The 15293-nt window shown below is 42.5% G+C and overlaps 1 protein-coding gene across 2 annotated transcripts in view; it reads left to right on the top strand.

The window, feature by feature from the left end:
• The window catches only part of FGF9 (fibroblast growth factor 9), a gene marked incomplete at its 3' end in the record, with an annotated part of 30253 nt that extends 15271 nt beyond the window's left edge, over positions 1-14982 (top strand). For both annotated transcript variants that reach the window (XM_080612297.1, XM_080612298.1), the window contains exon 4: positions 14737-14982. In XM_080612297.1, the coding sequence (XP_080468423.1) occupies positions 14737-14982 (246 nt within the window). The remainder of the gene's footprint in view (positions 1-14736) is intronic.
• Between the last annotated feature and the right edge of the window lie 311 nt (positions 14983-15293).

The raw sequence follows: 15293 nt of genomic DNA, 5'->3' as shown, positions 1-15293 counted from the left end.
CTGGAGAGAGAGAAGATCAGTTTAGCTGAAATTAGTTTTGAGACTGATACGTGATAAGCTGAGGTTCAAGTTTTTCACCTGAATTAAGTGGAGCAGTCACTTGAGTTGAACCGTTCTGTAGTGCCAGCAATCTGTCCTTGTGCTGCCTGTGCTGGGAGTTGGGTCCCTCTGTCTTGGTTTCTTCACTCAGGGCTGTCAATAGCACCAGCTTTGTCATGGAGCAGGTACACTTAAGAGGCTGTAAACATGTTGTCTAAGGTGGGAAACTGTTTTCTTAGCAGCCTAAGAAATGCCTGGTTCTGCTCTACAATAGCATTTTGGATCTAAACAGGTATGTTTCTGCAAGCATTCAGTATTGCAGCGCTTGATGCTGCCAGAATGGATGCCCTGTGTCTACGACAGTATCATATTTATATTCAAATTGCTTCATGAAGAATATGTTAGGTGTGAATCAAATCAGCATCCTAAAAGACTTCTATCCTTCTATATTTGTGCTTGAAACATTTGGCACAGGAAGATTTTTCCCAGCATATTTGTGGTGCCACTGTAGATGGGACATATGGTGAAACAGAGCAGCCAGGATGGGTGATTGCTGCCAGTTTTCATGAAAAGCAACAGTAAAGACAGCTTCAGCATATCTTCATCCAGACATGTTCCCCTTGGCCTTCTCAAAGTGCTACTTTCCTCCTGGATTAGATGCTTGACAGCCTCTTCCCAACTTGCCACTGTTATAGCAGTTCCTACTGCTTTTTCTGGTTAAAAGAGTGCAGTGACACTCCTGCTGCTTTCAGGCAGTGATGTTTAACATAGGGTGGCTGTTGTCAAGTTCCTCCTCATCCCACAGATTTAGCCAGGGAAAGCTGAAGGTACATGTATATGATACTGCAGGGAAGTCAGTGGTATCTGTGTAGGGATGACTGGGAGGCTGGTTAGTGACACCTTTCCCTCCTATCTTGCTCTGCTCCTGCTCTCCTTTTACCTTGCCTTCCCCTTGCGGCCTGCAGCTGTGATGCATCATGTTTCACAACAGCTACCTGCTTGTCAGTGGAGAAGAGGAAACTACAGATAGGACCTGAAGGGTGTCAAGACAAGACACAAAGACTTTTTTCCTTCCAGGGTGCCAAATGGCTCTTGCCAACATCTCTGGCAAAAGTTATCAAATATGTCTTGCCATGGAGTGAGGGAGGTCTTTCTGATAAGTCCTGGGACTTTCATGCCTTTGTGTGCTGTCCCACCCTCATGCTGCCCTGTACTGCTGCCCTTGGGAATATTAACAGCAGGCAGTGATGCTGGTATCTCCATTGCTCCTTGCATCCTTGGCAGGTGGCAAAAGGCAGCTCAAACTGAATGCTCAGAAAGAAGTTGGGAGTTGGAAGATTTGGAGCAGCTACAAGGGGAGCTCTGCAGAGAGGGATGAGGAAGGCAGGAGTGCGTATGGTGGAGTTGTTGGGGAAGGGGGAGAGGGCTAACAGTGCTTGGAAGGAGAGGGGAGAGGATTGAAGAGGGAGAGGCTTCATGTTCCCACAGAGCAGCTGGGAAAGAGCCAAAGAGGCCAGATCTGGAGTCAGGGAGAGACACTCCTTACCTCTGGATTTCAGACTTACAGAGTGTATGCAGCAAAGTGAGATTTAGGACTGCTTATAACAGGGTAATAAATTGCTGTCCTTCAAAAAATCAGCTGAAAACTTGTTTGTCCAAATGTTTTTGGGACACTAAACCTGCCTTTTGCTCCTAAAACTAGTGGAGAGAGGGTGGAGGAGACAGAGAGAAAGAGTACTGTCCTTGAAGAAACACGTTTTCCCAGTAAGAGTGCAGGGAGGTGATGATATGCTGCTTTATTGTCCCAGCAGGGCTGCACCTGCAGTGCTTTGTACTTTTGTTTGGGTCTCCACAGTCCCGGAAGGACTATGCGGCTACATAGACAGTCAAACAGAAATTCTTTTGATAAAAAAGGGACAATTTTTCTTAGTTTACTGAAAATTGGTTGGTGTAGGTAAGGATTTGTTTGGCTGCATTCTGGAAATATCTTTTATGTTCCTGTGCAAATAAGGGAAGGGAATTGTTCAGCCCTTCAAATGGTAGGTCAAGGTGCACAGAAACAACGTGAAGAAAAAACAGGTTGAAGGTGCATGTTGGAAACAGCATTTGGGTCAAGTATACAGTCACTGCAGATATCTAAGAATAAGATAGATAAACAAATTACCCTGCAGTGTTATTCACACTTTCCTGTTAGTGTTAAACACCTCTGATCTAAAGCAATTGAATATGCCTCAGATGGATTGGTTTTTTTTTAATAATCTGGATTATCTGTCAGTGTACACACAGGTACCTACAGGTGAGATGAGCCTGGAAGCAGGACAGTGGCAGCCTACAACTCCCTCCAAAGGGAGAATTTAATGCAATTTCCCTGTGTGAAAGTGCAGACTTCTAGGCTGAGAATGGTCAGATCCCAGGAGGGGTAATTGTTACAGCAGCAGGTTTAACATCCTTCTACTTGTTTGTAAAATAATGAAGTGCCTTTTGGTAAATGGTACAAATGGTGAAGGAGCAGAGGGCAGTTCCTGGGGGTCTGGGCTCCCAAGAGTGGTCAGGCTTTCCACATGAACAGTGTTGCTCAGAAGAACCTGGCACTCCCGTGATCGAAAACCCGGTGGTGTCTTTTAGCAGAAACAGTGATTTGTGTCTTCCTGAGTAAATCTGCTTTAAGCAGACGAGTTGCAAGGAGGAGGCCTGTAGCTAATTCTAAAGGGCACACTCTGAGGTCTGTAGAGGCCCTGTTCAAAAAGGTGCTTATGGATCTGAATGTGAAGGAAATGTGAAACCTTGTCAGAGATGCAGGAATCCTGTGAAAATTGTATCCCAGCAAGGGTGAAACTGCTGGCAAGCATCTGGAGACTAACAGGCTATGGGTACTTGGAAGAGGGTCTGTGAGGAATGGGAGACGGGCAGGTTGTAGAAAAGCACATCTTAGAGGTGTAAAAGTACGGGGTTAAAATGGGAATTGCTACAATAAAGCTGACTGGGGCCCTGAAATGTACACTAAAATATAAGGCAAAAACTTTTTAAGGTATATAATCAGAAAGGGAACAGGAGTCTTTACAAACATGGTGCATTCAGGTGGGAGTGTAAATGCAACATAGTCAGAATGTGGCTGCTAGCTGGGCTAGCTGGTATTTCTGATAGACTTCTTGGTGGTAATGTGGGGCTGGGAGATTCCCTGTCATGTGATGAACAAAGGGAGCGGGGCAGCCGACATCACTGTTAAAAGAAGAGGCTATTTTCCCTCCACCCATAAATCTCCTCCCTTCTGCTGTCACAAGCATTTCTGTTGCTACTTGGTGAACTGAAGTGGGGAACTGGAAAACAACTCGGCCAAACAGAAAGTCTGTCTCTGACCACTGTGGTCCCCTCCTAGGTCACTGCAAGATGCAGTGCAGAGGTGGGAGCAAGCCTGGGAGAAGGAGGGTTTACTTCCCTCCAAGGCAATGCAGGTGTTTGCCAGCCTTGAGTGTTTGTCGTCCCATAGCTGTGTGGTTTGTGTTTGGCTGGGGCATGACCTAGGAAGCTGGAGGTTTATCAGCCTGACGCGAATTGTGCGTGAGGCATAGGAGCACAGTTTTAAATGCAAGAGTAGAGGAGGACCTGGAAGTATGTGCAAGATGAGCTTATTGAAGCTGGATAAATAGTTTCAGGCAAGCCTAGTGTTTTATTTTGGGTAGGAATTTCTTTTTCTAGAAACAGGAAATACAGTTGTGCTGATCTGCAAGGCTGTGTTAGGTATGACCCACAGAAGAGAGCATTCGCTACAGTGGGTAAAATGGGTGTTAGTAGAACACTTGTGTAATAGGTGGTGAAAAAATTAAGAGAAGACATCAATGAGGTGTGTTGAAAAGTATTAGGCTGAGTGGAGCTTAGTGGAGAGTGGAGCTACTAGTGGAGTTTTTATGGATTGGTCCTTGGACTGGTTTTATTCCCTGCTTTTATTAGGGACATTAAACATCTTGTCATAAAAAAGTAGTAGTGTGTTACTGAAGTTGCTGCAAAATTGGGAAGCAGACAGAAGGCAGCCTCACAGAAAGGACTTGCTGATCTAAAGTACCTAAAATGTTTACACATGGGGCTCAGGAAGAGCTCAGTTGGTGCCGCTGCCTAAGAAAGCTTAGGTTGGATTATGAGGAACTGTCAGGTCATGAGGAAGTGTGATTTTGAGCTGGCCTGAGGAATTTTTGCAGGGAGGTGGGAGATGAAGCATAAATGCTTTTTTTCCTGCACTATACAGTAGGAGACAACTTCATAATTGTGGAAGTCTTCTGTGTGGAAGGCGTAGGTCCAACAAAAGCCCTGAAACTTCAGTTACTTGGGAAAATTTGTCTAGAACCTCATCTGCTTCACCTCTGCAGATAGTCTCCCTCTGAATTTGGGTAGCAGCCTTGCTGAAAGCTGAGTACTGTAAATGGTTCCTCTCAGGTTGAGGATGAGAGCATAAACTGCAACCCACTCAGCAAGGTATGGAGGACTTTGCAGAAAATAAAGGTTTTCTGAGATGTGGGTGCCGATGAAGAAAGAATTGATAAGTGAATCCACACATTTAGCACAGGTAATATGGGAGAAAGCTCTGTGAGAAAATGCAGCTATTGTGGTTGTTTTAAATCTCAGTCTGTTTTTTAAACCAGAATTTCACAGATTAGAACACCTGTCACCAAAGAGAGACACCTGCTGATAGTGTTCTGTGGGATAGAGGCTGCACTTTTCCTCAGGTCTTTGATTTTCCTCAGAGGACTTCGTTCCAGATGCTTACTAAGTCTGAGGATCATTTCAGAGGAGAGAAAACTCTCAGTGATCTCTTTATCTTGGTGTACAATTCTGTGCTGAACTCGGATTCTCACTACATTCCTGGGACATGAAAGTGTAAGAATATCTCCTACCTAAATTATATATATGTGTGTGTGCATGTGTATGTGTGTATAAAGCTAAGCTTTGGTAAAGCGAGATCCTCCTCAAACCTTAATTTAAGGTAATGGTTGCTTTCCCCTAGTTAAGGAATTTTGTGTTCTTACAAAACCAGGGGATTGGAGGTGCTGCTTGAGGAGGCAGCCAAGGTGATCTGACACCTTGCAGAAACCCCATTCCAGAAAGGGCAGTCTGGTTCTCTGCCTCTGCTGTGTGCTTCTGCTTCCTTCCTTGCTGCAACAGCAGTACTTGTCTGACCTGTCAGAAGGCTAATTTAGGGAAGTAAAGCCGCAGAAGAAAGCTTGGATTTGCTTTTCTGTAGGGTTGCTTCTCTGCTGTTTTAGCTTCCTGAACTGGCTTGTTGCCTTTGTGGGCAAGCACTAATGCTCAGTGGGGGGAATCAGCTGCAGTGTGGGGTGGGAGAGGTGTTGAGCACTGCACTGTCTGCAGTGGGTAGTTGTTAAATGGCATAACTGCATCACAAACCCAAATCCTACTCAGTGAGCAAGTGCAGGGCATGTTCAGTTTGAATGTCTTCAGATTAATTTCTTTGCAGTTGTGTAGCTCCCCAGTTGTTGCAGCCCTGAATATTTCTGGAGCTAGCCGTGATAATGATATGGAGGTATGAAAAGGTTCAGCGTCTTCAGTTGATCTGAGAATACTATGTTGAAGTGACATGCTAAAAGGGCATCATCAGCAGTGACATACTGAGATATGCTTGGGGATTATTCGCTGCATCAGATAAAGATCTGATATGCTCTGTTTCTGACTCAGGAGCCAGTGGGACGTGAACATGGCACTCTTCCCCACTTTACCATTCATCATTTTCAAAGGCAGAGTAGAAAAAAGTCAGCCCTGCGGGGACTTCATTAGGGATTTTGTCTAGGTTGAGATTTGCTTTGCAGTTTGAATGTGCTCAGGCTGATTTGGTGATGTGCAGTAATGTAATTCATTTGTGTCACATTCAAAAAGCTCAAGAAATAAAGCTTGTTACAGTGCAAATCCATTTCCCCCCCCTTTTATAAAGTCCTTTGGTTTCTTTTTCTTTCCTTTTATAAGCCAGACCTCTGCTGTTACTTTTGATTTGAAGATCAGATTTTATATTCATATTCCATGACTGCTGCTAAGGAAGAACTTGGCTTCTGGTGTGAATGCTGCACGCTTTTGGGGTCTGGCCCAGGCTGTGCATTCTTTAATCTGCTAAACTTTACTCTTCAAATGTTACACAATTATGGAGGCTACAGTGACTCAGGAAAAATTTTGACTTGCTTCTATTATTGTTGAAATGCCATTGACTTCAATGGAATCAGGATTGGATCTGGTCCTGTAAAACCACCAATTAATTTTATGGTTGTGTCAGCAGACCCTGATCCAGATAAGAGCTTTGCTCAATTCATAATTTTAAAAACCTAAATCCAAACAAGGTTCCTGCCTGTGAAAGTCTGCAATCTAATGACAGTCTTTTAACATGTGTTTATTGCTTTTGTATAGCAAGAGGGATTTTGGCCTGCTGATACCTTTGTTAGGACAGCACCTAGTGTATAATCTAGACTCAGAACAGGAAACTTACTGGGGAAGATTTAAGGAAAATCCTTTGAGTCATTTTAGAATACACAAATATAAAGTTTAAACAAAATCATGATTTTATTTTTTTTCCTCATACTTCAAAAATTTCAGTTCTTTGGAAGGTTTATGTGCGACTGATACCTGGTAAACCGAATGCCTGGTCCTTGCGCTCTTCAGTCACCAGTTCTGTTGAAGTTGTTATTATATATCTTTTTTTTTTTTTTTCCAGACAGATTGACAACTTCTGTCACCAAAGCTGAAATTAACTGCATGGCTAAAGTTTAACCCACTGAAAGACAGGTCCACTGGTGTGTGTGTGTGTGAGGAGTGGGGGGCTCACAGAGGAGCTTTCTCCAGCACTTTCCAAAGGCTGGGTTAGGTGTGTTACTGAAAACTGAAGTCAACGCACAGCAACGCCAAAGATAGGTGGTTTTTCCAAGAAATCTTAGGGAAATAATTTTTGTCCTACTCATAAACTTAAACACTAAAAATTTGTGTATCTAGATCCATGACTTTGTGGTGGGATCGCCTCTTGGAAAAGGAATAGGAGAAATCAAAAGAATCTCTCTCTGGAGAAACCGCTTACGAGAAATGTTTACCAATGGAAGAGCACTGCTGTCTAAAAGGGCAAATGTGACATGTTTTCTTCAGCAGCAGCTCTTTGAAATGTTGGCTTTCCTTTGTGTCCAAAAAGGTGGGAGGTTAAAAGGCCTAATTTTTAAACAACTTAAACTGAATATACAACTGAGTCCGGCCAGGTAAAGATCTTAGAGTACCAACCCTTTGCTGTACTGCCCAGCAAAACACTGTAGATTTTCAAATCTCTGTCAAACTTACTGGTTTCCAAGACTCCAGTACAGGCTTGGCATTTCAGCAAGGAGAGTTGGGTCTTCCCAAAATGTGATAGCCCGTGATGCTTTGTTTGTTTGACAGCCCCCATCCAGAATGATAATGTGGTCACTAATGTCCCTGTCCTCTGAGCTAGTATCTAACAGGTAACTTTACATAAAATGAATAATAAAATATAGAGTCACGCTTTTATTCATCAGCCCTAGACCAAATCATCTTGCTGAAAGAATAAAACATGAAGTACTTTTCTAGCATACATTTTTATCACTACATATGTATTATAATTTGGTCCTTGTGGCAAAGTGTTGTATGAAGGACCTTGAGCATTCTGCTCTTTTTATGATGGTACTTCATAGCTAAAGGATAAGGTGCTTCTCTGATGATGGATAAATCCAGTTTGGGGGGTACTCACTGAGTGTAGAGGCTCATACAGATAAAGTACTTTTTATCACCCACTTTGCGCTGTCTTTCAGCATGTGAGTTTGGCTGCTGACTTGTGCAAAAGGCAGCACTTTCTGCTGAAGGAGTGCTATCTTTCCTTTAACCCAGCATTCTGTGCTAAGAGAACCACAAAACAAAGTAAAAAATACTGACAAAACACTGACACTATACTCCACATTAGTTCTATTTAAGGAACGCATATTTTATTTAAAAATCTCTATTCACTTAGAAGCTTAACTAGTATTTCAGGCTAAAGAGTGTGTGTGTAGCTGGAGGATAACAGTGCTGGTTTGACACACATGTTGTCTTTTGATAGAAGAGAATTTGTGGAGTGGGGAGTTGAGGTAGGTCAAGTTACAGCTTTCAGTAAATCTGAGCATGCCTGAAATGGTTCTTTTAATGTCTTAAAATATTTGTTGCCTTTTTATCACTGCAAGTCTGATCCAAGTTCCATTTAAGCTGATGGGAACTTTTCTCCTGTCTTCTTTAAAAATTGGCTCTAGTCCTCGTATCAGATTGCATACCACCTTGCTTTCTGATTCTTGGAAGGGTTCAGCCAAGCATTATGAATTAGATGCTTAGATAACATTGATGACTGCAGTTCATGATTGTGCCAGGAAACCAAAAATAAAATGGAAGTTAGAAGTGTGACTAGTAAATGGCACAGTGTGGGCCCCGTCCTGCTGGCGCAGGAGGGAGAGGAACACACCTGCCTGTTTGTCATTGAAGAGTTGAATTTGTCCCAGTCCTGCTTCATTGTGGTACAGAGAGCAAAGGAAGCTCTTCAGCTTCCAAAAAAATGGTGGTGTGACAGCTTACATGCCCTGAATCCTGTCCCTGGAGCTTTGTCATGACTCCCAACAGCAGCACCAGCAGACCTTAGGTGTTTAGGTGAAAACACGTTTTCATCTAATGCACTTGGCTGGGCAGCCCAGAATCAAGCCTTTGCAGATCTAAACATGGCTGCTGGCCGGCAGTCTGTGCTGGCAGACGAGAGCTCAGGCACAGTGGGTTGCTCTACCTATAATGGTTTCATGTCCAGGAAGGGCATGCTTAAAGATTGACAGATGCTGCAAACTCGAAATCTCAAAGGAGTGAATATCAGTAAGACCAAGAGCTGTGGATTTGGCAGTGGCAAAAATGGATGGAGGTCTGATGGGCATCTCATCCTCCTGCACCTCATGTCAGAAGAGCTTTGTAAACAACCCTGTGATAGCATAGTGCTGGATTCCAGTCTGATCCCTCCAGGGCAGGTCCATGATGGAGTGGATAGCAACGGAGTCGATAAAGGAGCAATGGGACAAAGGGGAGAAGCAATTAAATCCTTTATGCACTGATGGTTTCTTGGGATTTTATTCTTGATGTTGGAGTCCTCTTGCTTTGTTCAGGAAGCTCTGCTTTTCTGTTGCCTTCATCAGGATGTGTAAGACGTGTATCTGTGTAGCTATTGTGTCTTTTTATAACACTCCTAAGGGAACCAGGTTTTGCTGGGTCTTAGGGATTTTGCTAGTTTTTTGTGTGCAAGATGTTAATCTCATAACTCCTCCATGGCAGCAGAACAGTCCCACTTTGTTGTTTTTTTTTTCCCTAATTGGGGATTTATGTATAATAAAAACTTCATACAAAGTAACTAGAAATTTAGAAGGAGAAACTAAGATGAATACTCCAACTCTGTGAAAGTACAAGGTGACCTCAGGTAGGTAGAATGCAATTACCCAATTGTCATTCTGCCAGGACATCTTGCCTAATTTCCCTCATCTTATAAAAGGTGGCACAGAATATGAAATGCGTGTGAGTGGGTATGTGGCTATTATCTTGGTCTTTCTTCTGGCTGTTCAGGGGTTCCTACTGCCTTTCTGAAGTGTTTGTGGAGGAGCACTGACACAAACACAAAAAAAGCAATCAGCTAGTCCTTTTGGCAGACTTTTTTTCCCCTCCTTTTTCCTTGTGTTCTGTCGAATTATCGAGCAAAGCATTCTGAGAGAGCACTGCTTGGAGAAACTGTTCAAAGAAAACTCTGTGACATCCACCAAGTCAGACAGTGTGCAGAGCTTGCCTCTCACTGCTGTCTAGCTTGGAAAGGAAGATGATGCTGCTCAGACACCAGCATTTGGCTTCTCACTGTGACTGGAAGTTGTCCACCCAGCCAGAGACTAACAGGCTTAGCATGGGAGATCTGACAACACCACAGCAAATGCTAAACTAAACCTTTATTATGATAACTCTGGATGAGTGTTAATTATTAGCTGAACACTGTATGTTCTAGAGGCTGTTTACATTACAGCATGGGAAGGGCAAACTTCATGTAAAATGTGTGTGTTTCTTGGCAGAACGCAAAGAAAACCAGCAAATCACTTTGGAAGAGAATAGGGTTTTTTTGTTGTTGTTTCTCTTCACTACATATGCAGTTTTTATTAACATCATGGAGACATAATGAGGGATTTTCATGAACTTATTTAGAAGACTACATATTTAAACATGATTTTATTAAGACAGGGTAAATTAACACAAGGAGAACGTGCAGCAGGTATGTAGGAAGTGCTGACTAGATCAAATACACTTCTTGTTATAGTTGTTTGGACTTCAGGATTAGGCATTTGCTTGTGTCTCTATTGAATCAATGGCATAGAACAGAATCATTTGCTAGACATGAAAAGTATTTGTTGTGATGTTAGGAATGATGGTCTGAAGAGGTTTCCTTTTCTCAGGTTACAAAATAAAATTAAGTTATAGCCTTGTAAGGTTATTTAAAAGAAAAGGAAACAAAGGAATATTGGTATAGGACCCTGTACTGTGCTTTCAACCACTAAGCAGCATAAAGGTCTTACCATTCTTTAGTGTCATGAAACCGGTTTCTGAGCAGTGCACATGCGTATTTCCACTCATTTTCAGTTAGTTTCTTCACAGGGATATTTATTTTTAAACAAGCTGGCAAAACTTTCATTGTGATGGCTGTAACTATGTACTTTATTAATTTACAATCTCACTTTTAATCAATCCACCTGGACAGAGGATAACATAATTATTTTTCTCCTTGGTTAGATGGTGGACAATTTAGGGAGGGAAAGGGAGTCTGGGCTTGCTAACACTGACCAGGCATTTGCAGACTTCTGAATTAAATCTGCCTTAGGTTTTCATACCTGTGAGATGTGCACCTTTGCACAATTTAATTATTTGAAAATTCCAAGTTAAACAACAGGTTAAAAAAACCCAGAAAGACAAAGTGTGGAAATACAGTAAAATGAGAATCTATTACTTTGTAGTGCAGTACTGTATTAGCATTCCTCACAGAAAACTTGTGGTGTGTGGTGCAACATCTGATTTATATAATTTTGAGGTCACCTCCTTATTTGGCCTCAGAATTAAATGATTTGATCAAGGCGGGCAGCCTCCCCTTTCACAGGAATGTAGGTTACTTTCCATAGATGTTCCAGTTGGATATGTTTGGTATTTGTGTCAGCCTTCGACAAAGATTGTCTAGTGATGTTAAGAATGGTGCAAATAAATATTGGCACTGGAAAAATGATAGTCAGTTGCTGGAATAGAAGTATCCAAAAATTGCTGTATTCTAGGGCTAAATCTTGCTTTTCGACTGTGCATACATGGACTTCCTAAAAGTCATAGCCAGGAGGGAAACCGCAAGTCATTTGTGATCAGGAAACACCATCTCCTTCCCATACAGAGAGAGCTGGCTTTCAGCAAGACTTTCCCATTCTAAACTGATGAGGCAAGAAAGTGCTTGTTGGCAGGGTGGACCAGCCTCACACCTGTATTATGCTCATTTCTGGCTTGAATAAAGGCAAGTGTGCTCAAAACACAAGAGTAAGGTAGTGTTAAGTACTGCTGTGGTAGTACCTACATGGTTTATCAGTGGACTTGGCAGTGTTAGATTAACAATTGGACTCAATGATTTTAAAGATCCTTTCTAACCTAAATAATTCTACGATTCTACATAAATGACTACCCTAGTGGATATTGGCTTCTGTCTGTCATGGTGTTAGGTGAGCCATTATTATAAGGATCTCCACGCCAAGGGAACAAGGGTGTGCCAGGATTTTGGTTCCACATTATTTGTAAGAGAATGAAAAGTAAAACCAGGATAAGCTTGTAAAAAAAGATTGAGTTTGTAAGCTTGTAATCCATTGAACTCATTCAGAGCACAGTGCGGTACCAACCCTCTTATTCAAGGTCTGCTAGTTAAGGGTACCACAGCACTGTTCATGATCCATCACATCTGCCAGAGAGAGAAGCTATTTTAAAATATCTCATCCAGGGCATGGGGAAGTACTGTTCTTGCAAAGATAGAAATTTATGATGATGCTAAAAAAATGCAGATGAAGTGAATAATTAATGAATTCAAGACAGGACTGAAATATCTTCCAAAAAATGTTGCTATTTTTAGCAGGGAGTGCTTCTGCAGTGCTTGTCATGTGATCCTGTTGCCTTCTGAGAGCAGGAGAACAATTTGAATTAGTTTCTCTTTCCCCATGGACCTATAGGCCAAGCATATAATACACCTTAGCATCTGCTTCTGCCTTGGAGCAAACAATGTGATTTTAAACCTCATGCAAAATAAAACACTAATGAAAGCCGTACTTAAAGAAAGTCTTTATAGCAGCTGAATAGTTTTTATAGTAATTTTTACACTGAGGCTGTACAGGGGGGCTACTGCAATGTCTGTAACTTTCAGCTGCTGCTGAGATCCAGTAATATGCATTGCTGCTGCAGTTTCTCACTGTTGAAGGACATAGAGGCAATTATCAATAGGAGGTTACAGGATCTGGCCCATAGATATGTTTTAATGTAAACAGATTTGTGCTTCTTTTTCCTATAACCAGTACGGAGTGCTGCACTGTTTGAGCTACTTTGCACGTTAAAAATGTTGTAGTCAGAAACACCTCTAAAAGCAATGGTTATATATAGCTGGCCTGTGCACCTGCTCGTGTTTCCACAGGTGCTGCTCAGCTGGACTCACAGGGAGTGAAATCTCCTGGTCAAACTGCAGGAGAGGGTGTGAGGGATGGGGCCACCACTGTTGTCTCCATCACAGGCTCCTCCTGTGACTGTGCAAGCTGCAGCCACCCAGGTCCACACAGGGACATGGCTGCTGCCATAGTGAATACTCAAATGTTTAATGTCCGAAACCTGGTCCTGTTGTGGATTTCTCCTTCCTGAAGGGTTATGAGGTTCCCAAAGCCCAACAAAGGGGAAGTTAGGAGCTGTGTGCTTGCTGCCTTTCTTGCCTGCTGGAGTTGCCTCAGGCTGAACTTAGAAACTCTCCAAATCCCACACCTTGAGGCACTGAGGAGGACCTTTTGCAGCCCGGTACCCAGTTTGTAGGGGTGCAGAGAGGTGCTGGCTTGCTCTCCCCACTCATGTAGGGGTTGCTCCCCCCAGGATGCTTCCTGGGTGGAATAGCTCCTGGGTGACTCCTATACCAGGATGGTTCAGGATGGGTGACTCCTGTACCACTCCTGAACCAGGATGGTTCCTGGATGACTCCTGTAAGGTGCATAGGACTCATTTGACCTGGCTAGGATGCTGGTACCCAAACCTGATAAGCTGCAGAGCTCTACACCAGGAGCGGCATACTAGCCATGCAGAGCATCAGGGCTGAAGCATGGTGCTTAGGGAAAGGGTTTTGAGATGAGTCCCTATTACTATTATGAGCCTCAAAGGCTCCTACAGCCCCAGGGCAAGCTGCAAACTTCTTCAGTGATAGTGGGTTTTGAGAAGCTCCTGGGTTAAGCCATGGATGGTGGCTTCTTGGGTGCACTGGAGCTTGAGCTGTGGCTCCTTGGTTGTGTTCAGGCACACATTTACAGCTTAGGTGCTGTAAATACTTTGCTGCATCTGGGCCTTGGTCTCCATTTTCCCTTCTCCGTGTATCTATCTAAAAGGACTGTTTTAGGATTTAATATCTGTAAAACACAGAGCTTTGTAATAATTAGAAATTGATCCTCAGCTGGAAGCTGAATTTGGTCAATGTGACTGCTATTCAAGTGAGAACTCGTTATGAAAAAAATACAATAAATCAGCATTTTTGTGCCAAGTGAAAAGACTATATCCAAGCTAATTTTTCCAAGCTTTCCATCAGCTTTTACATGCTAGAACTCACTCCCTTTTTTCCAGTCTTTTTGCTCAGTCACTTCTGTGAGTCCTTCCTAAATTGAATCCAGTTATCAGGTGGCTTTTTCTTAAGCAAACACCATCTATTTAGACCAAAGGATGTAGCAGGGTGCACACAGACTAAGTGGATGAACTGGAAGCCATAGGAATCTGTGGCAGGGTGATGTGACAAATGGTTGATGTCTTCAGGGTATCCCGTCAGTAGGACAGGGCACGAGGACAGACCTAGTAAAGCAAGCCTGGAGGAATTTCCTCACCTAGCTTCGTCACAGCACATGGGATTTGTACTCCTATTTGAGGCTGTCTTGGGTTGTGGTTCTGTGATAGAAATAATAAAGCAAACGAAGGGTAGCAAATTGCATATTTTTACACTAATGAAATGCATCAAGTTCTCACGCAATGAAAGGACACAGAGATTTGAAGGCCCTGAATTGTGTTACAGTGCTGCAAACCAGTTCTAATTTTCTTTATTTATGTCTGTTTGTTTGAATATATGCACTCATAACTGAAGCAATTAGTTACAGAAATTAAAATATATGGTTTTGGTTTTGCTGTTGCTGTTTTGATTTGGACAATGAGACTTGGAGAATCATTTTTGCTTCACATAGTTATCCACCCTTGTGACTGCTTAATGAAATATCAAGCAATACTGCTTTACTTAGCTGAAACTGGGAGTATTGAGATGGTTAATTTTGTAAATTGAGCAAGGAGGTACTGTGAAAAAAGTAGTTCTTTTAAAAATAGCTTTTTTTTTTTTGTGGCTGTCTATCTCTTTTACTACTTATTCTTTTCTTTCCACAGGAAAAATTAACCCAGGAGTGTGTATTCAGAGAGCAGTTTGAAGAAAACTGGTATAATACATATTCATCAAATCTATATAAACATGTGGACACTGGAAGACGATACTACGTTGCGTTAAATAAAGATGGGACTCCAAGAGAAGGGACTAGGACTAAACGGCATCAAAAATTTACACATTTTTTACCTAGACCAGTGGACCCTGAGAAAGTACCGGAACTATATAAGGATATTTTAAGCCAAAGTTGACAAAGACAATTCCTTCACTTGAGCCCTTAAAAAGTAACCACTATAAAGGTTTCATGCGGTGGGTTCTTATTGATTAGCTGTGTCATCACATCAGCTCCACTGTTGCCAAACTTTGTCGCATGCATAATGTATGATGGAGGCTTGGATGGAACATGCTGATTTTGTTCTGCACTTAAAGGTTTGTCCTCCTGGAGGAGAGCCTATGCCCACTCGCTTGATTTAGTACGAGAGGGAGCGCGAGAGAGTGAGTGCGAGAGAGAAAGGGAGAGGATGAATGGGAGTGAGAGCACGAGAGAGAGGAGCCAAGGGGA

Source organism: Psittacula echo (genome assembly GCF_963264785.1).
Source record: "Psittacula echo genome assembly, chromosome: 3".
Lineage (NCBI taxonomy): Eukaryota > Metazoa > Chordata > Aves > Psittaciformes > Psittacidae > Psittacula > Psittacula echo.
Note: the sequence above shows the minus strand (reverse complement) of the source record. Positions and strands in the feature narration are given on the sequence as shown.